The sequence below is a fragment of the Ranitomeya variabilis genome, chromosome 2, assembly GCF_051348905.1.
Source record: "Ranitomeya variabilis isolate aRanVar5 chromosome 2, aRanVar5.hap1, whole genome shotgun sequence".
NCBI lineage: Eukaryota > Metazoa > Chordata > Amphibia > Anura > Dendrobatidae > Ranitomeya > Ranitomeya variabilis.
In genome coordinates this window covers 454760022-454786412 of record NC_135233.1, presented here as the reverse complement: position 1 = coordinate 454786412, position 26391 = coordinate 454760022, and the positions used below count along the sequence as shown (strand labels likewise).

At 42.6% G+C, this 26391-nt stretch overlaps 1 protein-coding gene across 4 annotated transcripts in view; it reads left to right on the top strand.

The window, feature by feature from the left end:
* Positions 1-5178, top strand: part of CNIH2 (cornichon family AMPA receptor auxiliary protein 2) — a 61049-nt gene extending 55871 nt beyond the window's left edge. For 2 of the 4 annotated variants that reach the window (XM_077287349.1, XM_077287351.1), the window contains 3 exons: positions 1638-1781; positions 3718-3769; positions 4817-5178. In XM_077287349.1, the coding sequence (XP_077143464.1) occupies positions 1638-1781; positions 3718-3751 (178 nt within the window). In that variant the 3' untranslated portion in view covers positions 3752-3769; positions 4817-5178. The remainder of the gene's footprint in view (positions 1-1637; positions 1782-3717; positions 3770-4816) is intronic. The other 2 variants (XM_077287350.1, XM_077287352.1) reach the window with 2 other exon arrangements.
* Positions 5179-26391: the final 21213 nt, after the last annotated feature.

Below are 26391 nucleotides of genomic sequence, written 5' to 3'. Positions count from 1 at the left end.
TGACTGATAACTCCTCTATATACAGTAGATAACACAGGATCCACCATTCACAATAGGTGATGTCACAGCTCACCTCCTCCTCCTGTACAATGACTGATAACACCTCTATATACAGTAGATAACACAGGATCCACCATTCCCAATAGATGATGTCACAGCTCACCTCCTCCTCCTGTACAATGGCTGATAACACCTCTATATACAGTAGATAACACAGGATCCACCATTCACAATAGGTGATGTCACAGCTCACCTCCTCCTCCTCCTGTAAAATGACTGATAACACCTCTATATACAGTAGATAACACAGGATCCGCCATTCACAATAGGTGGTGATGTCACAGCTCACCTCCTCCTCCAGGTAAATTTAAAATTCAAGATCTGATCTCTAAGACCGTGAGCAGTTGTAAACATGGACAATCTCTTTTAAGCATCACTATAATTGTGACTATGCAACTAGATACCCCATGAATGCAGTCCTCTTTTCTAGAAGGAAGTGATTGTTCTAATTCAGTCTTAATAAAGATGTCTGAACATTATGTCACTCTTTGTATTCTGTTCTATCCTGGGAGCAGAAACAAATACTTTGATGCTGTGACAGATGTTTCATATGATGGAAACCGATGTCACAAAGGACCCCTCTGGCTGTTATTGCCTATCCTGGGGTCTGTCAGAATTCCCATCATAGTGTTAGTAATTTTACTGCCTATTTTTTTCAGTATTTTTGATGCAATCCACTAAGTAGCCTCCATCACAGATGAGCTCCTAGCCTTAGGATCAAAGTTTTCTTCTGTGACATTACAAAAACTTATTTAGCAATAGTTTCTTCACTGCATAGATTAAAGGGAATGTTTCAGCAGATTTTGTTATGTAATATGATAGCACCATGATGTAGGGGCTGAAAACCTGATTCCAGCGACGTGTCACTTACTAGGTTCCTTTTTTTCTGTTTCAATACAATCAGTGTTTTATCAGCAGGAGATTATTACTACAGGACTAGGTGTCTCGTGCATCCTGGTCCATGCCCCCAGCACTGATTAGCAGCTCACAGAAAGCAGCCAATCAGTGCCTTGGTCGGGGTTATACAGAGCTCAGCATTCAGAGAACTGTTAGATTCACAGCAGAGAAAACAGTGATTGTATCACATCTGCTGCACCCAGCAATCTAAGTGAAACATCACTGGAATCAGGGTATCTGTCCCTACATCAGATTACATAGCAAAATCCTGCTGAAAAGATTTCCTTTAAAGTGATTGTCACGGACTTTTATTGTTAAAACGTTATTCCCATCTCAGACATTTACGGCACATCTGTGTGATACGGAACAATTATCTGTAAGATGCAAGTCCCACTTCTAGGACCAGCACCTATTTTAGGAACGGGGCCCCGTCCTGCACCACTGTGAATGTAGAGTTGACTGCTCATCTGTGGCTTGTTTCAGGAGTTCGAAACAACAGTCAAACCCCCTTGGTTATTATTTCTGTGGCTATTAACCCTTTAGGTACTGTAGTCCACCAAAATTTTCCTTAATTTTTATTGCATTATTTTAAAACATATTGTTTGGAAAACTTGCAACACAAATCATTCCTATTACTACAGCATATTGATTAACAATTAAAATTTGGTGGCTTGTCGTAGGTATTTCCACCGACCTGCCGATGGTTCAGAAGTTATGTTTGATCCGGTCTCCATAATGAACGTGGACATTCTGAATTATTGCCAGAAGGAGGCTTGGTGTAAACTTGCATTCTATTTGCTGTCCTTCTTTTACTACCTGTACAGGTAAGTCCTTGGTTATCTTTTAGACATATATCAAATGGCATATGATGAGAATACATAAAAGGAGAGCAGCACTGCGAGCCAGGTATTACACAAATGGTGGAGGATGCGGGCACTTGAAATGAGAGCATATTCTGAGAATGTTCAGTTACACTTCATAATCAAGCTTAATTATCTTCCTATTTCAGCTGCCTCCATTCCATTTGATATGCATAATAATCACCTTGTCATTTTCATCAACAGGATCACTTACATAAACCCTTTGGAATCACCTATTTCTTTACTGTTGAGTGCAAGAATAAGTGTAGCTACAAAGTTAGTTGCAGAGTAGGAAGCCCCGCCAAAAATACATCCTATAAATCCCACATAGGGACCAAATTATGACTTATAAAATATTCATGAACGTCAAACTTTAAAAGAGCAATGCGGCTGACATGGGGGTCATTGGTGCTCTAGATACAGAGACCACCCGCAGAGAGAGAAGATTGTCTTGGTGTGAAATGACAGCACTGAAAGCTAACTGCACCTAACTTTTGTTTAAGCTCTTATCATTTTGTGTTTATATTCTATTAGTCTTCTATTGAGTTCAGGAGACAAATATTAAAGGATTCTTCCCGTATTTATAAATGGGTATCTTCGATAGGGCTTGTAAAAACAAACCATTTTGCAATTTATTGCTTATTAAAAATGTAATCCGTTCGTGAGATAGTAACACTTTTGTTTACAGCTAGTTGCTTAGGAGACCGAGCACCGCTTCTTGACAGCAGAACATGCACAGTCAGTGCTTACAAGCTCTTTACTGTTGAGCTTGTAAGCCCTGTTTTAAAGCTGTTAGGATTGCTACAGCGTGCTGTTATTTCCTTATCCTGCCCAGCTTCAGCACAGTGCCTACAAGCTAGATAGCAGCGGTGGTCGGTGTCCTAGGCAACAAGATAAAAACAAAACTGTTTATCTCAAGAATGGCAACACATTTTAGTAAGCAGTAAAATGCTAAAGTGCTTGTATTTACAAGCTGTATCTGATAATATTGATTTGAATATTCTGCTCTGAGTCCCCTATTTTCACGGACCCCATGGGGCACCTCTCTGGCATGCTCACCCATCATATTGGGCATCATGCACTGACCTCCATCAGACCGATGAAACCTGGAGTAGAAGAATCTAAACAGCTGCAGACAGTGATCCAGATACAATAAATGGTAGAATTGCTCATTTATGTGAATTCAAAATATCAGGTAATGATCTGTTACTGCGCGCACTTAAAGGGGTTGTCTAGGACTGACATATTGCTGACCTATCTTTAGGCTGTCATCAATATCACATTATTGGGGCACCTGGCACCCCCAACAATCAGTTGACACATATGAAGGACAATTAAAGGAATACTCTATATAGTGACCTTTCCCGACTCCGATATGGGGTCTTCTATTGATGACTTTAGTAAGGATGCGTCATCCATATCTCAGTCCTAGCCAATCCCCTTTATAACATTCATAGGTACAGAAAATATGTTTTATTAAAGGGGTTCTGTTGTCATAAACAACATTATCCACAGAATAGGTGATCTAGGTTTGATCCCTTGGGGTTCGACCACTGGGTGGTCCCACCAATCACATGAGCAGGGTTCCCAAAGCATCCATGGTAGAGCTCATGGCTGACGACCGCTCCAGTCAATAACTATGGGAATAGTGGTCATCTATATGCATAGAAGTGAATGGAGGCATGGTCACGTGTGCACATTACTGCTAAGTTTGGGGACTTGGGGACCCTCGTTCTCGTGAAAGTGGTCACACCCAGCGATCATTCATTGATGACCTAAACTGTGGATAAGGTAATGAATGTTGTTTAGGGGGACAACCCCTTTTTATCACACAGCAACCTATACAATCCCTACATACAAGCAGCATCCTGTACTAATCCCACTTCTTCCTCGCACGCAGGGTGGGGGCCACTGTACGTTATGTCAACGCGTAGGATGCTGTGCCTCTTCTGGTGAGTGAAATGCCCCTATAAATGCCCCCACTACTAGACTCCCTCCTTGACACTTCCACTTTCTGCATGCTTGTATTGACATTCAGTCCCATATATTGTCCCGGGGGAAACACCGCCCCGATAATAAGCCCACTCGGGTATCACTCCAATATTTCCCAATCAAATGTCAATGTCTTTTTAGCAGACGAATTCCTGAATTCTAACATTGTTTTTCTCTCTTTCTCTCCTCACTATATTTCCATTGTCTTTTACCTCCACCCTAACTGACACCTTCTTACTTTTTCTCCCATCTTTTACCTTCACCCTAACTGACCCTACATACTTTTTCTCCCATCTTTTACCTCCACCCTATCTGACTGACCCTACTTACTTTTACTCCCATCTTTTCCCTCTACCCTAACTGACCCTACTTACGGTACTTTTTCTCCCATCTTTTATCTCTACCCTAACTGACCCTACTTACTTTTTTCCCCATCTTTTACCTTCACCCTAACTGACCCTACTTACTTTTTCTCCCATCTTTTACCTTCACCCTAACTGACCCTACTTACTTTTACTCCCATCTTTTATCTCTACCCTAACTGACCCTACTTACTTTTTCTCCCATCTTTTATCTCTACCCTAACTGACCCTACTTACTTTTTCTCCCACCTTTAACCTCCACCCTAACTGACCCTACTTACGTTTTCTCCCATCTTTACCTTCACCCTAACTGACCCTACTTACTTTTTCTCCCATCTTTTATCTCTACCCTAACTGGCCCTACTTCCTTTTTCTCCCATCTTTTACCTTCACCCTAACTGACCCTACTTACTTTTTCTCCCATCTTTACCTTCACCCTAACTGACCCAACTTACTTTTTCTCCCATCTTTTACCTCCACCCTAACTCTCCCACTTTCTCATTGCTACACCCTGTGTCTATTATTTTACTAATGTGCCCCCACTATGTTCTCCCATTGTGTTGTCACGGCCCGGTCTTTTTTCCTCTCCTTGCCCGGCATTCTCCCTCATGGTGTCCTTTACATCTCTTTTATTCCTCCTCTCAGTATGATATACACACTCGTCACTTTTTGAATCTAGCCAGTCCAGATACATGAATTCAGGAGACAGAGGATTGAAAAGTAACAGAGGGTTGGAGATTCTTGCTAATAAGAAAGACCAGAAGGGCATCACTCCATCGCTCCATCCATTTTGCCTAATATAGTACATTATTTTCTCTTCCCCCGGCCATCTCTCTTTTTCTTGCCCTCCCTTTTCATCCTTTTTCTTTGCCCTTTCTTTTCCGTCATTCCCTATTTTAGACTGCTGCTGGCTTACAGCTCTTATATGTCTGTTTGAAGTCTGTGACTTTATTTCTCTAGAAACTGTGTGACGTTTACTGTCAATAAAGGATAAATCTATATATAAATGTATCGGGGTCATTCTTGGACGTGTCACTGACTCAATAAACATTACTGTGTTTATTTCACATGAAAAAAATACAATTTATTTAGCTGTTCTGATCTCTGACCTGGCTCGCCAATAAAGTACTTGCTCCATTTCTTTATATCTCCTTGCAAGATTTCCCACATACGCTACACAGACAAAAGAATTGGGACATGTCCAGCCCCATCTACCCCCAGTGTATAACATCCAGCCCCATCTACCCCAGGGTATAACATCCGTCCCCATCTACCCCCAGTGTATAACATCCAGCCCCATCTACCCCCAGTGTATAACATCCAGCCCCATCTACCCCAGTGTATGACATCCGGCCCCATCTACCCCCAGTGTATAACATCCGGCCCCATCTACCCCCAGTGTATAACATCCGACCCCATCTACCCCAGTGTATAACATCCAACCCCATCTACCCCCAGTGTATAACATCCAGCCCCATCTACCCCCAGTGTATAACATCCAGCCCCATCTACCCCCAGTGTATAACATCCAGCCCCATCTACCCCCAGTGTATAACATCCAGCTCCATCTACCCTCGTGTTTAACGACCGGCCCCATCTACCCCCAGTGTATAACATCCAGCCCCATCTACCCCAGTGTATAACATCCAGCCCCATCTACCCCCAGTGTATAACATCCAGCCCCATCTACCCCCAGTGTATAACATCCGAACCCATCTACCCCCAGTGTATAACATCCAGACCCATCTACCCCCAATGTATAACATCCTGCCCCATCTACCCCAGTGTATAACATCCGTCCCCATCTACCCCCAGTGTATAACATCCTGCCCCATCTACCCCAGTGTATAACATCCAGCCCCATCTACCCCCAGTGTATAACATCCAGCCCCATCTACCCCCAGTGTATAACATCCAGACCCATCTACCCCCAATGTATAACATCCTGCCCCATCTACTCCAGTGTATAACATCCGTCCCCATCTACCCCCAGTGTATAACATCCAGCCCCATCTACCCCCAGTGTATAACACCCGGCCCCATCTACCCCCAGTGTATAACTTCCGGCCCCATCTACCCCCAGTGTATAACATCCAGCCCCATCTACCCGCAGTGTATAACATCCAACCCCATCTACCCCCAGTGTATAACATCCAGCCCCATCTACCCCCAGTGTATAACATCCGTCCCCATCTACCCCCAGTGTATAACATCCAGCCCCATCTACCCCCAGTGTATAACATCCAGCCCCATCTACCCCCAGTGTATAACATCCAGCTCCATCTACCCTCAGTGTATAACATCCGGCCCCATCTACCTCTGCGTATAACATCCGGCCCAATCTACCCCCAGTGTATAACATCCATCCCCATCTACCCCCAGTATATAACATCCGGCCCCATCTGCCCCCATTGTATAACATCCAGCCCCATCTACCCCCAGTGTATAACATCCAGCCCCATCTACCCCCAGTGTATAACATCCAGCCCCATCTACCCCCAGTGTATAACATCCAGCTCCATCTACCCTCGTGTTTAACATCCGGCCCCATCTACCCCCAGTGTATAACATCCAGCTCCATCTACCCTCAGTGTATAACATCCGGCCCCATCTACCTCTGCGTATAACATCCGGCCCAATCTACCCCCAGTGTATAACATCCAACCCCATCTACCCCCAGTATATAACATCCGGCCCCATCTGCCCCCATTGTATAACATCCAGCCCCATCTACCCCCAGTGTATAACATCCAGCCCCATCTACCCCCAGTGTATAACATCCAGCCCCATCTACCCCCAGTGTATAACATCCAGCCCCATCTACCCCCAGTGTATAACATCCAGCCCCATCTACCCCCAGTGTATAACATCCGACCCCATCTACCCCCAGTGTATAACATCCAGACCCATCTACCCCCAATGTATAACATCCTGCCCCATCTACCCCAGTGTATAACATCCGTCCCCATCTACCCCCAGTGTATAACATCCAGCCCCATCTACCCCCAGTGTATAACATCCAGCCCCATCTACCCCCAGTGTATAACATCCAGCCCCATCTACCCCCAGTGTATAACATCCGACCCCATCTACCCCCAGTGTATAACATCCAGACCCATCTACCCCCAATGTATAACATCCTGCCCCATCTACCCCAGTGTATAACATCCGTCCCCATCTACCCCCAGTGTATAACATCCAGCCCCATCTACCCCCAGTGTATAACACCCTGCCCCATCTACCCCCAGTGTATAACTTCCGGCCCCATCTACCCCCAGTGTATAACTTCCGGCCCCATCTACCCCCAGTGTATAACTTCCAACCCCATCTACCCCCAGTGTATAACATCCAGCCCCATCTACCCCCAGTGTATAACATCCGACCCCATCAACCCCCAGTGTATAACATCCAGCCCCATCAACCCCCAGTGTATAACATCCAGCCCCATCTACCCCCAGTGTATAACATCCGACCCCATCTACCCCCAGTGTATAACATCCAGCCCCATCAACCCCCAGTGTATAACATCCAGCCCCATCTGCCCCCAGTGTATAACATCCGTCCCCATCTACCTCCAGTGTATAAGATCCAGCTCCATCTACCCTCAGTGTATAACATCCGGCCCCCATCTACCTCCGCGTATAACATCCGGCCCAATCTACCCCCAGTGTATAACATCCAGCCCCATCTACCCCAGTGTATAACATCTGTCCCCATCTACCCCCAGTGTATAACATCCGGCCCCATCTACCCCCAGTGTATAACATCCGACCCCATCTACCCCCAGTGTATAACATCCAGACCCATCTACCCCCAATGTATAACATCCTGCCCCATCTACCCCAGTGTATAACATCCGTCCCCATCTACCCCCAGTGTATAACATCCAGCCCCATCTACCCCAGTGTATAACATCTGTCCCCATCTACCCCCAGTGTATAACATCCAGCCCCATCTACCCCCAGTGTATAACATCCGACCCCATCTACCCCCAGTGTATAACATCCAGACCCATCTACCCCCAATGTATAACATCCTGCCCCATCTACCCCAGTGTATAACATCCGTCCCCATCTACCCCCAGTGTATAACATCCAGCCCCATCTACCCCCAGTGTATAAAACCCGGCCCCATCTACCCCCAGTGTATAACTTCCGGCCCCATCTACCCCCAGTGTATAACATGCAGCCCCATCTACCCCCAGTGTATAACATCCGTCCCCATCTACCCCCAGTGTATAACATCCAGCCCCATCAACCCCCAGTGTATAACATCCAGCCCCATCTACCCCCAGTGTATAACATCCGACCCCATCTACCCCCAGTGTATAACATCCAGCCCCATCAACCCCCAGTGTATAACATCCAGCCCCATCTGCCCCCAGTGTATAACATCCGTCCCCATCTACCTCCAGTGTATAAGATCCAGCTCCATCTACCCTCAGTGTATAACATCCGGCCCCCATCTACCTCCGCGTATAACATCCGGCCCAATCTACCCCCAGTGTATAACATCCAGCCCCATCTACCCCAGTGTATAACATCTGTCCCCATCTACCCCCAGTGTATAACATCCGGCCCCATCTACCCCCAGTGTATAACATCCGACCCCATCTACCCCCAGTGTATAACATCCAGACCCATCTACCCCCAATGTATAACATCCTGCCCCATCTACCCCAGTGTATAACATCCGTCCCCATCTACCCCCAGTGTATAACATCCAGCCCCATCTACCCCAGTGTATAACATCTGTCCCCATCTACCCCCAGTGTATAACATCCAGCCCCATCTACCCCCAGTGTATAACATCCGACCCCATCTACCCCCAGTGTATAACATCCAGACCCATCTACCCCCAATGTATAACATCCTGCCCCATCTACCCCAGTGTATAACATCCGTCCCCATCTACCCCCAGTGTATAACATCCAGCCCCATCTACCCCCAGTGTATAAAACCCGTCCCCATCTACCCCCAGTGTATAACTTCCGGCCCCATCTACCCCCAGTGTATAACATGCAGCCCCATCTACCCCCAGTGTATAACATCCGTCCCCATCTACCCCCAGTGTATAACATCCAGCTCCATCTACCCTCAGTGTATAAAATCCGGCCCCATCTACCATAGTGTATAATATCCGCCTCCATCTACCCCCAGTGTATAACATCCGGCCCCATCTACTCCCAGTGTATAACATCCGGCCCCATCTACCCCCAGTGTATAACATCCGGCCCCATCTACCCCCAGTGTAAAACATCCAGCCCCAGTGTATAACATCCAGCTCCATCTACCCCCTCGTATAACATCTGGCCCCCATCTACCCCCAGTGTATAACATCCAGCTCCATCTACCCCCAGTGTATAACATCCGTCCCCATCTACCCCCAGTGTAAAACATCCAGCCCCATCTACCCCCAGTGTATAACATCCAGCTCCATCTACCCCCACGTATAACATCTGGCCCCCATCTACCCCCAGTGTATAACATCCAGCTCCATCTACCCCCAGTGTATAACATTTGGCTTTATCTACCCCCAGTGTATAACATCCGGCCCCATTCACCCCCAATGTGTAACATCTGGCCCCATCTACCTCCAATGTATAACAACTGGACCCATCTACTCCCAGTGTAAAACATCCAATCCCTTCTACCCCCTGTGTAAAACATCCGGCCCCATCTACCCCCAGTGTATGATATCCAGCTCCATCTACCCCCAGTGTATAACATCCAGCCCCATCTACCCCCAGTGTATAACATCCGGCCCCATCTACCCCCAGTGTATAACATCCGGCCCCATCTACCCCCAGTGTATAACATCCAGCCCCATCTACCCCCAGTGTATAATATCCGGCCCCATCTACCCCTAGTGTATAACATCCAGCTCCATCTACCCCCGCGTATAACATCTGGCCCCCATCTACCCCCCGCATATAACATCCGGCCCCATCTACCATAGTGTATAATGTCCGCCTCCATCTACCCCCAGTGTATAACATCCGTCCCCATCTACCCCCAGTGTATAACATTTGGCTTTATCTATCCCCAGTGGATAACATCCGGCGCCATTCACCCCCAATGTGTAACATCTGGCCCCATCTACCCCCAGTGTATAACAACCGGCCCCATCTACTCCCAGTGTAAAACATCCAACCCCTTCTACCCCCTGTGTAAAACATCCGGCCCCATCTACCCCCAGTGTATGATATCCAGCTCCATCTACCCCAGTGTATAACATCCAGCCCTATCTACCCCCAGTGTATGACATCCGTCCCCATCTACCCCCAGTGTGTAACATCTGGTCCCATCTACCCCCAGTGTATAGCATATATCCGCATGGCCTGCGTATCCAATGTTAAAGATAGGTACCCAGGACGCATGCAGATGTAGGCGGAGCTGAATGGAAGAGGTGTGACAGTGGGCGGGGCTTAACGGAGGAAGTACGCAGCCCTCCGCAGCTCTGCTCAACGCAAATGTGAACTTAGCCTAACATCCGGCCCCATCTACCCCCAGTGTAAAACATCTAGCTCCATCGCCCCTGGTGTTTAACATCGGTCCCCTCACCCCCCAATGTATAACATCTGGCCACATCGCCCCCTCCCCTGTATAACACCCATCTCCCCTCCCCCAGTGTAAAACATCGGGCCCTGGCACATAACCTCCAGCCCCTCTCCCCTGTTTATAACATTTGGCCCCATCGTCCCCTAGTGTATAACATCCAACCCCATCACCCCCCGCAGTAAAACATCCAGCCCCTCACCCACGGTGTATAACCTCCGACCCCTTGTCCTCCGGTGTATAACCTCCAGCCTCTCACCTCCAGTTTATAACATTTGGCCCCATTGCCCCCAGTGTATAACATCCAGCCCCATCTACCCCCAGTGTATAACACCCGGCCCCATCTACCCCCAGTGTATAACTTCCGGCCCCATCTACCCCCAGTGTATAACATCCAGCCCCATCTACCCCCAGTGTATAACATCCAACCCCATCTACCCCCAGTGTATAACATCCAGCCCCATCTACCCCCAGTGTATAACATCCGACCCCATCTACCCCCAGTGTATAACATCCAGCCCCATCTACCCCCAGTGTATAACATCCAGCCCCATCTACCCCCAGTGTATAACATGCAGCCCCATCTACCCCCAGTGTATAACATCCGTCCCCATCTACCCCCAGTGTATAACATCCAGCTCCATCTACCCTCAGTGTATAACATCCGGCCCCATCTACCTCCGCGTATAACATCCATCCCCATCTACCCCCAGTGTATAACATTTGGCTTTATCTACCCCCAGTGTATAACATCCGGCCCCATTCACCCCCAATGTGTAACATCTGGCCCCATCTACCTCCAATGTATAACAACTGGACCCATCTACTCCCAGTGTAAAACATCCAACCCCTTCTACCCCCCTGTGTAAAACATCCGGCCCCATCTACCCCCAGTGTATGATATCCAGCTCCATCTACCCCAGTGTATAACATCCAGCCCTATCTACCCCCAGTGTATGACATCCGTCCCCATCTACCCCCAGTGTGTAACATCTGGTCCCATCTACCCCCAGTGTATAGCATATATCTGCATGGCCTGCGTATCCAATGTTAAAGATAGGTACCCAGGACGCATGCAGATGTAGGCGGAGCTGAATGGAAGAGGTGTGACAGTGGGCGGGGCTTAACGGAGGAAGTACGCAGCCCTCCGCAGCTCTGCTCAACGCAAATGTGAACTTAGCCTAACATCCGGCCCCATCTACCCCCAGTGTAAAACATCTAGCTCCATCGCCCCTGGTGTTTAACATCGGTCCCCTCACCCCCCAATGTATAACATCTGGCCACATCGCCCCCTCCCCTGTATAACACCCATCTCCCCTCCCCCAGTGTAAAACATCTGGCCCTGGCACATAACCTCCAGCCCCTCTCCCCTGTTTATAACATTTGGCCCCATCGTCCCCTAGTGTATAACATCCAACCCCATCACCCCCCGCAGTAAAACATCCAGCCCCTCACCCACGGTGTATAACCTCCGACCCCTTGTCCTCCGGTGTATAACCTCCAGCCTCTCACCTCCAGTTTATAACATTTGGCCCCATTGCCCCCAGTGTATAACATCAGGCCTCATCTTCCCCCTGGTGTATAACATCCGAGGCCCCTTGCCCTCCAGTGTATAATATCCGGCCCCATTGTCCCCCAGTGTTTAACATCGGGCCCCTCGCCCTTGCTGTATAACATTCAACCCCTCGCACCTGGTGTATAACATCCAACTCCTCGCCCTGGTGTATAACATCTGGCCCCTGTGTATAACCTCCGGCACCTTGCCATGCCATCTGCCTTTACTTCCATGTGACAGAGCAGCCGGTGGCGCAGAGCTCACTGATACCAGCGCAGTCCTGTAATAGGAGCCACCGGGGTAACAAGTTAATTCATGACATTTCTTCCCTCCTAAATCTTCCTTCATTGCCTGTGAATGATATTATTGAGAAGTGGAAGTAACTGCAGCAACTCAGCGACAAAATGGAGACCACGTAGTGATACAGATCGGGGGGCTGAGTGCTCCGAAGCAGAGGGCAGAAAAGTCACCAACGCTCTGCTGACTCCATAACTGCAGAGTCCAGACCTCTTCTTATATTAACATCAGCACAAACACTGCGCCCCCGCCGGGAGCTTCATGGCCGAGCAGCTCCATGCAGCCTTACATCACCAAGCACAATGTCGAAAGTCAGATGGAGTGGTGTAAAGCCGCCACCAGTGGACTCTAGAAGAAACGTGTTCTGTGCAGTGACGGATCACACTTCTCTTTTGGCATCTGATGGATGAGTTTTGTCAAAATCCTTCCCAGGAGAGAGGGAGCAGAAGGGTCGATGTATATTAATGTCTACGGAAGTAGAATGGGAGATCAGTCAATCTCCCGCAGGTATAATATGTAGTGGTCTCAATACTTTTGTCCATACAGTTTGTGCTTTGATATACTGAGCTTTGTAATCCCGATAAATGTCATAAAAGTTGATAAAACACCAGGGTACAACCATCAAGTTGGCTGAAGCTTTAATCTTAACTCTTCCCGTAAGTCATATAAAAAATAACGAGCAGCAAAAAAGGAGCGGGACCGGCTCGTTGATTGATTAAAAAGCACAACCGGGAAATCTTAGATAAAATTCATTCGTTTCAGTAAAATTAATAGCCGGGAGGGATGGATATAATCTAAGAAAGACTATAATCCCTCCGCTCGGGTTCCCTGCGTGGTAAAAACACTAAAGGCGTTTTCAGCCCGTTAACATTCATCTCGCATACATGTTCTGGTACCTCCTATAGGGTTGTAAGCCATCGCTCGATAAAACTACTTCCCACGGTGATGGAGCAGTTGGGTAGGGGTTGGGAACGGAGGCTCCTTTTCTTGGGGCTTCTCAACGGTCAGTCCCACCTATGTAATGTGCCATCTTGGAAGGATGATAAATGTTAACACAGAACGTGGTGGTAGATTGTGACTTCGTTATACGTTTCCTAATTCCATGTCGCAGTGCCTACCCTTATGTAACGTTCTGTTCCTTTCTCCCACATCGAAGTCCTTGGCTATTTGCAGATCTCTTAAGATGTAACATTCCAGCTTCCTGCTCCCACACTGCTGGGTCAGGCTGAGTGAAGTTCTTACGGGTAACATTAGTGATGCTAATCTCCCACACACTGCTGTGTCTAGATGTATACTCAACCTTCTCATGCAACATATTCCTTCTCCCATGTAAGGCGCAATCGTGAATAACATCAATCGCCATCATCGAGACTCTGTGTATTTTTTTTCTTCTAGTCTACAGTATATATGCTTCCTAACAAGTGCATCTTATCAAACGAGTGGGAGACAGGAAGGTGCAAACCATGCAATTATGTAATCACAATAGAGAGTGAGTGCACAGCATCGTTGCTTATAGGACTTTTTAAGTAAAGTAGATGTTACAAAAACCTTAACTCCATCACCACGTTGAGGTTTTTTTGTTTTTGCTTCTCATTTTTTGCTCCCCTTCTACCCAGAGCGATAACTTTTTTATTTTTCATTCAATAGAGCCTTATGCGGGTGTACTTTTTTGCGGGACCAGTTTTACTTTTGAATGACACCATTGATTTTACCATATAGTGAACTGGAAAAGGGGAAAAAAATGCAGTGAAATCGCAAATAAAAAGTGAAATTCCACAATAGTTTTTGTGTAGATGAATAAAAGCTGTGTTGTGGGGGGGCAGTGGTGCGTTATCCGCCATATAAAAAAAAGTCTCTTCTTTTACACAGTGGACAGAGTACTGCTGCACCCCCCCCCCCCCCCCCCAGCACGGCTATTCCAACCCTCCCATCAAAATGTCAGAAAATGCTCACTGATTGATTCTCAGTTAACTCATTCTTCAACCAGCAACACCGAAGCTGTAGAAGGTAAATGGTGCAAAAGTTATTTTTTAGCCCTAGAAAAAAAACATTCTACCCCCAAAGAGGACAACCCCTTTAATTTAGAACAGCTTTCAATGCTGAAATCATAACTTTTATGTAATGGCCATGGAGCATCGATCTGAATGAGTCTGAAATTAATTATTTTAAAGGGTATGAATAATTAGAAAATTACCTATTGTTTCAATCATGTTTTTGTTCCAGATGCATTTTTTTACATTATTGACATTTTTTTTCTCCATATCACATATATTTAAAAAAATAATAGAAACCTTGCAATTTTCACATTGGTCATTTGGGAAAACCACGTGTACATGGATCTGACCTTATCTCTTATATTTAAGCATCTAATGAGCGTGTGCAAAGGTCACTGAGGGGGAGGAGGTGAGCTGTGACATCGCCTATTGTGATTGTTGGATCCTGTGTCATCAGTTGTGTTATCTGTCATTGTAATCCTGCCTGTGATGATAATGAGACTTCTGGAAAGAACGCAAAGTATGAGTCAAAGACCATGATAAAGTGTTATTTTTAAAGGATTTATTCCCATTTTAGAGCTACGGAAAAATACTGTAAAGTGAGGTACACTGTTTCCGTAATTCCCATTAATTTCCATGGCTGCCTCTGGCTATTAGATTGATCATTTCACCGTGGTGGGCCACGGCTCATGGTGTTCAGAGCTTTGGGGGACGAGGCTGAATCGATAACCTATAGGCATCTAGGGACCATTGCAACATATATCTTTCCCATATATATTGTGGATTTATATTCAGCACTGTATTGTAATAGGTATATATCTGTACATATTAGGCATGCACAAGTATATTCCTTGTATATTGTTTGAGCAGACATATGGGTGGACATGGGTGTTTTTCATGTTTTTAATTGGTTTTTAAATATTGTTTACCAATAAAGCTGTTCTCTTTTTTCATTATTTACTGGTGGTGTGCAGTTCTTATGGATGGCTACTTTTCTTGTTTTGTTGTAATTTCCATAGATGTTACACATAAACCTTAACTCCTATAAGTCCAGGATGGATCCGTGCTCATGTGTAAGTCAGGAGAAGATCCCAGCAGGTTCTGCATACGGCTCCATTCTCTGCCTCCATCATTCTGCTTATATGGCCAATGCTTTTCACCTTAGAGTTTCTTCCCACAGGTGATTTCTATATTTCTTATCCATTCTTGGACAAAGGCTGAATCTATTTTCCTTTGACCTTTCTAAACAAAACCGCTTTTACAGTGAACAATAAAGGTACGCTTGTACCCGGCATAGACTATCCGGCAGACATATTGGTAAAGTATCTCTCACATCATTTGTCTCCAGCAGACAATAAGCAGAGCAAACAGTCTGACATCATAAAGTATCTGACCTCATTAATATATTCTGAGATCATTAATATATTCTGACCTCATTAATATATTCTGACCTCATTCATATATTCTGAGATCATTAATATATTCTGACCTCATTAATATATTCTGACCTCATTAATATATTCTGAGATCATTAATATATTCTGACCTCATTCATATATTCTGAGATCATTAATATATTCTGACCTCATTCATATATTCTGAGATCATTAATATATTCTGAGATCATTAATATATTCTGACTTCATTAATATATTCTGACCTCATTAATATATTCTGAGATCATTAATATATTTTGAGATCCTTAATATATTCTGACATCATAATGTATCTGACCTCATTAATATATTTTGACCTCATTAATATATTTTGAGATCATGAATATATTCTGACCTCATTAATATATTCTGAGCTCATTAATATATTCTGAGATCATTAATATATTCTGACCTCATTAATATATTCTGAGATCATTAATATATTCTGAGATCATTAATATATTCTGAGATCATTAATATATTCTGACCTCATTAATATATTTTGACCTCATTAATATATTCTGAGATCATTAATATATTCTGACCTCATTCATATATTCTGAGATCATTAATATATTCTGACCTCATTCATATATTCTGAGATCATTAATATATTCTGAGATCATTAATATATTCTGACTTCATTAATATATTCTGAGATCATTAATATATTTTGAGATCCTTAATATATTCTGACATCATAATGTATCTGACCTCATTAATATATTTTGACCTCATTAATATATTTTGAGATCATTAATATATTCTGACCTCATTCATATATTCTGAGATCATTAATATATTCTGAGATCATTAATATATTGTGAGATCATTAATATATTCTGAGATCATTAATATATTCTGACCTCATTCATATATTCTGCGATCATTAATATATTCTGAGATCATTAATATATTGTGACATCATTAATATATTCTGAGATCATTAATATATTCTGAGATCATTAATATATTCTGACCTCATTCATATATTCTGAGATCATTAATATATTGTGAGATCATTAATATATTCTGAGATCATTAATTTATTCTGACCTCATTAACATATTGTGAGATCATTAATATATTCTGACATCATTAATATATTCTGAGATCATTAATATATTCTGACCTCATTAATATATTCTGATCTCATTGATATAATCTGAGATCATTAATATATTCTGACATCATAATGTATCTGACCTCATTAATATATTGTGACCTCATTAATATATTCTGAAATCATTAATATAATCTGAGATCATTAATATATTCTGACCTCATTAATATAGTCTGAGATCATTAATATATTCTGACCTCATTAATATATTCTGAGATCGTTAATATATTCTGACCTCATTAATATATTGTGAGATCATTAATATATTCTGACCTCATTAATATATTCTGAGATCGTTAATATATTCTGAGATCATTAATATATTCTGACCTCATTAATATATTCTGATCTCATTGATATAATCTGAGATCATTAATATATTCTGACATCATAATGTATCTGACCTCATTAATATATTGTGACCTCATTAATATATTCTGAAATCATTAATATAATCTGAGATCATTAATATATTCTGACCTCATTAATATAGTCTGAGATCATTAATATATTCTGACCTCATTAATATATTCTGAGATCGTTAATATATTCTGACCTCATTAATATATTGTGAGATCATTAATATATTCTGACCTCATTAATATATTCTGAGATCGTTAATATATTCTGAGATCATTAATATATTCTGACCTCATTAATATATTGTGAGATCATTAATATATTGTGAGATCATTAATATATTCTGACCTCATTAATATATTGTGAGATCATTATTATATATTGTGAGATCATTAATATATTCTGAGATCATTCATATATTCTGAGATCATTAATATATTCTGACCTCATTAATATATTCTGAGATCATTAATATATTCTGAGATCATTAATATATTCTGAGATCATTAATATATTCTGACCTCATTCATATATTCTGAGATCATTAATATATTGTGAGATCATTAATATATTCTGAGATCATTAATTTATTCTGACCTCATTAATATATTGTGAGATCATTAATATATTCTGACATAATTAATATATTCTGAGATCATTAATATATTCTGACCTCATTAATATATTCTGATCTCATTGATATAATCTGAGATCATTAATATATTCTGACATCATAATGTATCTGACCTCATTAATATATTGTGACCTCATTAATATATTCTGAAATCATTAATATAATCTGAGATCATTAATATATTCTGACCTCATTAATATAATCTGAGATCATTAATATATTCTGACCTCATTAATATATTCTGAGATCGTTAATATATTCTGACCTCATTAATATATTGTGAGATCATTAATATATTCTGACCTCATTAATATATTCTGAGATCGTTAATATATTCTGAGATCATTAATATATTCTGACCTCATTAATATATTGTGAGATCATTAATATATTGTGAGATCATTAATATATTCTGAGATCATTAATATATTCTGACCTCATTAATATATTGTGAGATCATTAATATATTGTGAGATCATTAATATATTCTGAGATCATTAATATATTGTGAGATCATTAATATATTGTGAGATCATTAATATATTCTGACCTCATTAATATATTCTGAGATCATTAATATATTCTGAGATCATTAATTTATTCTGACCTCATTAATATATTGTGAGATCATTAATATATTCTCGTTAGAAATTGAAGAGAAGGACAGCGCCACACCAGGAAGTGACAAGCAGCAACACACTTTATTCTGCCTCCTGCGGCAACGTTTCGGTCCGAGGACCTTTATCAAGCACAGTACAATCACATTCCAACCGCCATTATATATCATTAAGACCACCCCCTTAATTAACACACAGCCAATAGGAGTGACATGATCCAATAGAAAAAACCTATAATATTACAAACTTCATAAAAACAATACCAAATATTAAACAGCTTATATCTACCCTCTCCAAATATAGGGAAAACCCCTTTGATCTCTCCCCTTAACACAATCTAACCCATAAATACAATGCAAACGTTCCCAACTTCCCAGATGTAAACACATACCATCAACCTATTAGGACAATGCATCGGCGGTTACTATGGCTCCGTAGGCGTGCGCAGGGTAGACGCACCACATGCAGGCAACGGCGCTGATCCCATGTGACCGCACTGCACCCAGCATGCAGCGTCCACCATCGCGCAGGTCCACAGACGTCATCACCACCGCGCATGTCCAAATAGAGGATCCACCCACTTAGGTCCCAATCCAAGGCTTCAGAATACGCCGCCGTAGAAGAGATCATTGTACGCGCTATACTCCACAGTGTTCATCACTGCACAGGTCCGGATACAGTCCACCAATGCGCATGTCCTTGTTTAGGATCCACCCATCACAATCAAAGATCGGCACTCCAATGCGCATGTCCGTAATGCTATAGTCTCAATAGGATTCAATGTGCAAGTCCTTGCTTCAGATTCTCCAAAGGGTTCCAGTGCGCATGACATGCGCCATCCATACCAATATAACTTGTGCTTCATACGCATAATCAGAAGGATGGAACCACCGATAGCATTTTTAAATTCCATAGTCAAAAGATATACAGATGCTTTTAGATGGATATAGTACCGGATCTGTTACGTATCATACATAATACTCCTATTTCATCATAGGCACTACAAAGTATCCTTTTATTCCTTGGACCTTATTCAGACCCTGTAACGATATATTAAAGAGAAAAGAACCGTACCGAATGCATAATACACATAATAATGTCAAAACAAGCACGTCCATATGGGGATAACAGAACATATATCATATATCTACACCAACACCTAATATGGTATGTGGTATACATTACATCACAACATGTAGTGGACATCTAAATAGCTTTCTATTCTAACAAAAACACCGACTAACATAGGTGGATATATATCAAAAACACATACCTAAATAGATGATAGCAGTCAAAACACCTATCACAAATACCGTCAGTGTCATTCCCCTTATATCAGGGAAATAAAAAGATGCCCAATCTCACATACCACATAAGGCATGGAAAAAAGGGGATAACTAATCATAAGGAGTATAAAATTAAAAATAACTTATCCAAAACAAAAATAAAAACAGAAACAATAACAATAATGCAGTTAAAAACAATACACCAATGAGGAACCACATTCAACCCAACGAACGCTAAAGGAGACAACTCTGTGAGTATTCAATATTCATGCCTCTCGGAAAGTGCGTATCGAGCTCAAATATCCATTTAAGGCTGGTTTCACACTTGCGTTTTGATCTGCAGCTTTTTTTAAAAAATTGCATGTGGTGAAAAAACGCATGTAAACGCGGCAAAACGCCGCGTTTTTTAGACACATGCGTTTTTGCATGCAGAAAAAAACCCATGGCGTTTTGCGGCGTTTACATGCGTTTTTTCCTGCATTTGCGTTTTTTAAACGCATGCTGAGAAGTGTGCGACAGCTGCCAATCATCAAAATCAACTAGAAAACCCACTAAAAACAGAAATAGCTAGGGTTAGGGTTAGGATCCCTAGTAACCCTAGGGATCCTAACCCTAACCCTAGGGATCCTAACCCTAACCCTAGGGATCCTAACCCTATCCCTAAGGGTTAGGATCGTAACCCTAACCCTAAGGGTTAGGGTTAGGATCCCTAGGGTTAGGGTTAGGATCCCTAGGGTTACTAGGGATTCTAACCTAAGGGTTAGGGTTAGGATCCCTAGTAACCCTAGGGTTAGGGTTTTCTTGTTTTTTCTTGTTTTTTCTTGTGTTTTTCTATAAAAACGCATGCGTTTACATAGACAGCAATGCATTTTTTTGCCGCGAATAAACGCATACATTTTTTGCGGCAAAAAAATGCCGCTAGAAATTACTACAGGTTGCATTTCTGCAAATGAATGCACGCGTCAAAAAACGCATGCGTTGCCGAAAACGCGTCAAAACGCACGCTAAAAAACGCATGCGTTTTTTAATGTTAAGTATAAAAAACGCATGCGTTTTTTAGCGCTAAAACGCTGCAGATCAAAACGCAAGTGTGAAACCAGCCTAAGCTCTTTCTTTTTCAAAAGAGAAACCCGATCACCACCTCGCCTGAGCATAGGAACATCATCTATAATCCTATATCTGAGCTGAGTGACTGAATGTCCCATTTCATGGAAATGCCTAGGGACCGGAAGCTCAATACGTTTGGTTCTGATAGTGCTCTTATGTTTGCTGATCCTAGCCCTAACTTCCATCGTGGTCTCCCCAACATAGTAGAGGCCACATGGACAGCTAATCTGAAGCAAGGACTTGCACATTGAATCCTATTGAGACTATAGCATTACGGACATGCGCATTGGAGTGCCGATCTTTGATTGTGATGGGTGGATCCTAAACAAGGACATGCGCATTGGTGGACCGTATCCGGACCTGTGCAGTGATGAACACTGTGGAGTATAGCGCGTACAATGATCTCTTCTACGGCGGCGTATTCTGAAGCCTTGGATTGGGACCTAAGTGGGTGGATCCTCTATTTGGACATGCGCGGTGGTGATGACGTCTGTGGACCTGCACGATGGTGGACGCTGCATGCTGGGTGCAGTGCGGTCACATGGGATCAGCGCCGTTGCCTGCATGTGGTGAGTCTATCCTGCGCACGCCTACGGAGCCATAGTAACCGCCGATGCATTGTCCTAATAGGTTGATGGTATGTGTTTACATCTGGGAAGTTGGGAACGTTTGCATTGTATTTATGGGTTAGATTGTGTTAAGGGTAGCGATCAAAGGGGTTTTCCCTATATTTGGGGAGGGTAGATATAAGCTGTTTAATATTTGGTATTGTTTTTATGAAGTTTGTAATATTATAGGTTTTTTTCTATTGGATCATGTCACTCCTATTGGCTGTGTGTTAATTAAGGGGGTGGTCTTAATGATATATAATGGCGGTTGGAATGTGATTGTACTGTGCTTGATAAAGGTCCTCGGACCGAAACGTTGCCGCAGGAGGTAGAATAAAGTGTGTTGCTGCTTGTCACTTCCTGGTGTGGCGCTGTCCTTCTCTTCAATTTCTAACGTGGATTCTTCTACTGGGATGGACCCCCTGGTGTGGACGTGCGCCCCGATGTCCAGAGACAATGTTAGTATTGGGTGCAGTCTGATTTATTTTTTGGATGCTTGCATTAATATATTCTGACCTCATTAATATATTGTGAGATCATTAATATATTCTGACCTCATTAATATATTCTGAGATCATTAATATATTGTGAGATCATTAATATATTCTGAGATCATTAATTTATTCTGACCTCATTAATATATTGTGAGATCATTAATATATTCTGACATCATTAATATATTCTGAGATCATTAATATATTCTGACCTCATTAATATATTCTGATCTCATTGATATAATATGAGATCATTAATATATTCTGACATCATAATGTATCTGACCTCATTAATATATTGTGACCTCATTAATATATTCTAAAATCATTAATATAATCTGAGATCATTAATATATTCTGACCTCATTAATATATTCTGATCTCATTAATATAATCTGAGATCAGAAATGTATTCTGACCTCATTAATATATTCTGAGATCATTAAGATATTCTGACCTCATTAATATATTGTGAGATCATTAATATATTGTGAGATCATTAATATATTCTGACCTCATTAATATATTGTGAGATCATTGCCACATTCTAACATTGCTATATACTGACATCTTGAATGTATTCTAGCTTCATGAAGTATTCTGTCACCATTCATATATTCTGTCATACCCCTTCTTATTACCGATGAGCGTGTGTGCTCTGATTAGGCGTTATCCGAGCACACTTGTGTTAGTAGAGTGCCTTCGGCGTGCTCGAATACTATGTTCGAGTCCCCTTGGCTGTTCGACAGCCACAACACATGTTGGGATTTCCTGATTTTTAGACAATCCCTGCATGTGTTGTAGCTGTTCAACAGCCGTGGGATACAAACATAGTATTTGAGCACGTTGAAGGCACTCTACTAACACAAGTGTTCTCGGATAACGCCTTATCAGAGCACACACGCTCATCACTACTTCTCACGTACAGCACCATGGAATCAATGGTGCTCTAAAAGTAAATAATAATTGTTATTAATATATTCTGACTTAATATAAAATGATTTAATATATTCTGATTTCATTAATATATTGTTATATCATTCATATATTTCTGACCTTTTAAAATATTCCGACCAAATTAATATATTCTGTCATTTATTTATACTCTAAGCTCATTAATAGAGTCTGGGTTCATTAATATATTCTGAGCTCAATATATCTTAAATCTATTAATATATTCTGAGGCCATTAACATATTCTGAGCTTATCCTTACATTTTCAGTTAATTTATATATTCTAAGCTCATTAATATATCCTGAGCTCGTTAACATATTCTGAGTTTATTAATATATTTTGAGTTTATTAACATATTCTCAGTTTAATAATATATTCTGAGCTCATTAGTATAGTGTTCTGATTGTGTAGCAACTCACTCAGAAAAATATGTAAAGCTAAAAGCTGCAACTGACCCTGTACAGACTAGAGATCCAGACCCTGCAGTCCCTAGTAGATCCTGTGTGAGGGAAAGTATGTAAAGACGCACCCGAAAGGTGATAGGGTAGATAAATGAGTAAATGAAAACAGCTCTTATCCTAAATAGACTGCAGCCAGGATAACCAAGACTAAACACCCAGAGAAAAGCTGTATCTGCTGTGGCTCGGCGGACAGAGAAACCAACCACAGAGTTCAGCCTCAAAGGTTCTAATCCGGAAGCTCAACATATATTCTGAGCTCATTAATATATTTTCAGATTATTAATATATTTAGAGTTTATTAATATATTCTAAGCTCATTAATATATTCTGAGTTTAATCATATATTCTGAGCTCATTAATATATTTTGTCACTACTAATGTATTCCGAGCTTATTAATGTATTCCGATATTATTAATACAGTATATTCCGACCTAATTTCTATATTCTGACATTGTTATCAAAACAAACTGATAAAAACTATGCTTGGCCTTTCAGTATGCGGCAGACATATTTACACCCATCAGGCAAAAGGTAACAAGGAACGTTGTCGTCTTTATGAAGGTTTGAAGTCACGTGATACATGTTATAATTAGTGTTGAGCGATACCGTCCGATACTTGAAAGTATCGGTATCGGAAAGTATCGGCCGATACCGGCAAAGTATCGGATCTAATCCGATACCGATACCCGATACCAATACAAGTTAATGGGACTCAAGTATCGGACGGTATCCCTGATGGTTCCCAGGGTCTGAAGGAGAGGAAACTCTCCTTCAGGCCCTGGGATCCATATTAATGTGTAAAAGAAAGAATTAAAATAAAAAATATTGCTATACTCACCTCACCGAGGGAACCGGCAGCGTTGATTGCTTAAAATGCACGCTTTTCCTTCCTTCCGTGACGTCACGGCTTCTGATTGGTCGCGTGCCGCCCATGTGACCGCGACGCGACCAATCACAAGCCAGAACGTAATTTTAAAATCCTGAAGGACCTGAAATTACGTCACGGCTTGCTGTGATTGGTTGCGTCGCGGCCACATGGGCGACGCGACCAATCACAAGCCGTGACGTCACGGGAGGCTGGACACGCGCGCATTTTAAAATGCGCGCGTCTCCTGCCTCCCGTGATGTCACGGCTTGTGATTGGTCGCGTCGCCCATGTGACCGCGACGCGACCAATCACAAAGCCGGAACGTAATTTTAAAATACTGAATGCCTAGAAGGACCTGAAAATTACGTCACGGCTTGCTGTGATTGGTCGCGTCGCGGCCACATGGGCGGCACGCGACCAATCAGAAGCCGTGACGTCACGGAAGGAAGGAAAAGCGCGCATTTTAAGCAAACAACGCTGCCGGTTCCCTCGGTGAGGTCCAGGCTGCGTCGGAGAGGTGAGTATAGCAATATTTTTTATTTTAATTCTTTCTTTTACACATTAATGTTGTTTCGATACCGATACCCGATACCACAAAAGTATCGGATCTCGGTATCGGAATTCCGATACCCGCAAGTATCGGCCGATACCCGATACTTGCGGTATCGGAATGCTCAACACTAGTTATAATGCAATTCATCCCGGGCTGTTCGTTTTATCTCACCAGCGTCATCTGTAGAGGCTACAATTCCCCCAGTGCAGATCAGAGATGTTCTGCACCGACACTGAGCCGCAACGCTGTACATATCGTAGAGGTAGACCATGTGGCTGCTATGGGGACTTTGGACAAGGACTGCCCAGCACTGGTTGGTCTTATCCCCATTGCTACTGGTTCTTCCATCCTGGGTGGCAGTACCTGATCTTCCATGAGGAAGTGAAGACCTTTCTTATTATTTCCGGTTCACCTGGAGCCCTGTAAACTGCCTATTTCCTGCCCCAGCTTCTCTTTTATTAGCCAGCCTGGTGCGACGTCATTATAGCATAACGCATCATAACCGCATTACGCTGGCTAATCAAAAGAGGAGATGCAGATGTCGATAAGTAGGAGTTGGTTCTCAGAGCTCCTGTCCAGCAGCCACAGATTACCGATGTGGCTGCTGGACCAGGGTTCTGTGAATCGATTCTATGTCTGAGTACATGAGGAATGACACTATATGGCTTTAAGGAAATCTGTCTGCTCAGAGTGGTTGTTCAAACTAGACACAGGCACTCAGTACACCCTTGGAACCATTGTCATGTGAGGTCTCTGATAATGGAGCCGTCCCAGCTGCCTTTGGGCTCGCTTCTTCACGCTGAATTGATTAGCACCTATTTAGTAATCAGGATGTACACAGGCAAAGTTTTCCCTTCCAACAACTGTCAGCTACTTGTTAATTACTCTGCACAGGCTCCATGTCTGCTCTCCATCAGATAACCTGCTTCAATTACCTGTTCACAGTAGTGATGCTTGGCCCGCAGCCTTTGATCTTTATAACTATAACTCCATTTACAACAGCCACCCACTAAATTCAGCATTTTTCTTTTTCCCTTTGCAGGCTCCATTGGTAATTGTCTGTTTTCTATGAGCTAATGGACATCATTACACCGTTCTTATTATCTAACAGTTAAACGACTGTTAATGCCTTTATGTCTCAAATTAACGGGCGTCACTCTCAGTACTAGGCCCGTCCCCGCAGTAGTCTCTATAAAGAGCTCTTATCCTTACACGGGCCTTCTCTGGCATTTGACCTCTCTCGGAACCTTCTGTGCCGATGTCCGCTGTAAGCCCACCTAGTAACTACACAACCTGTCCCGGTACATGTTCTTGC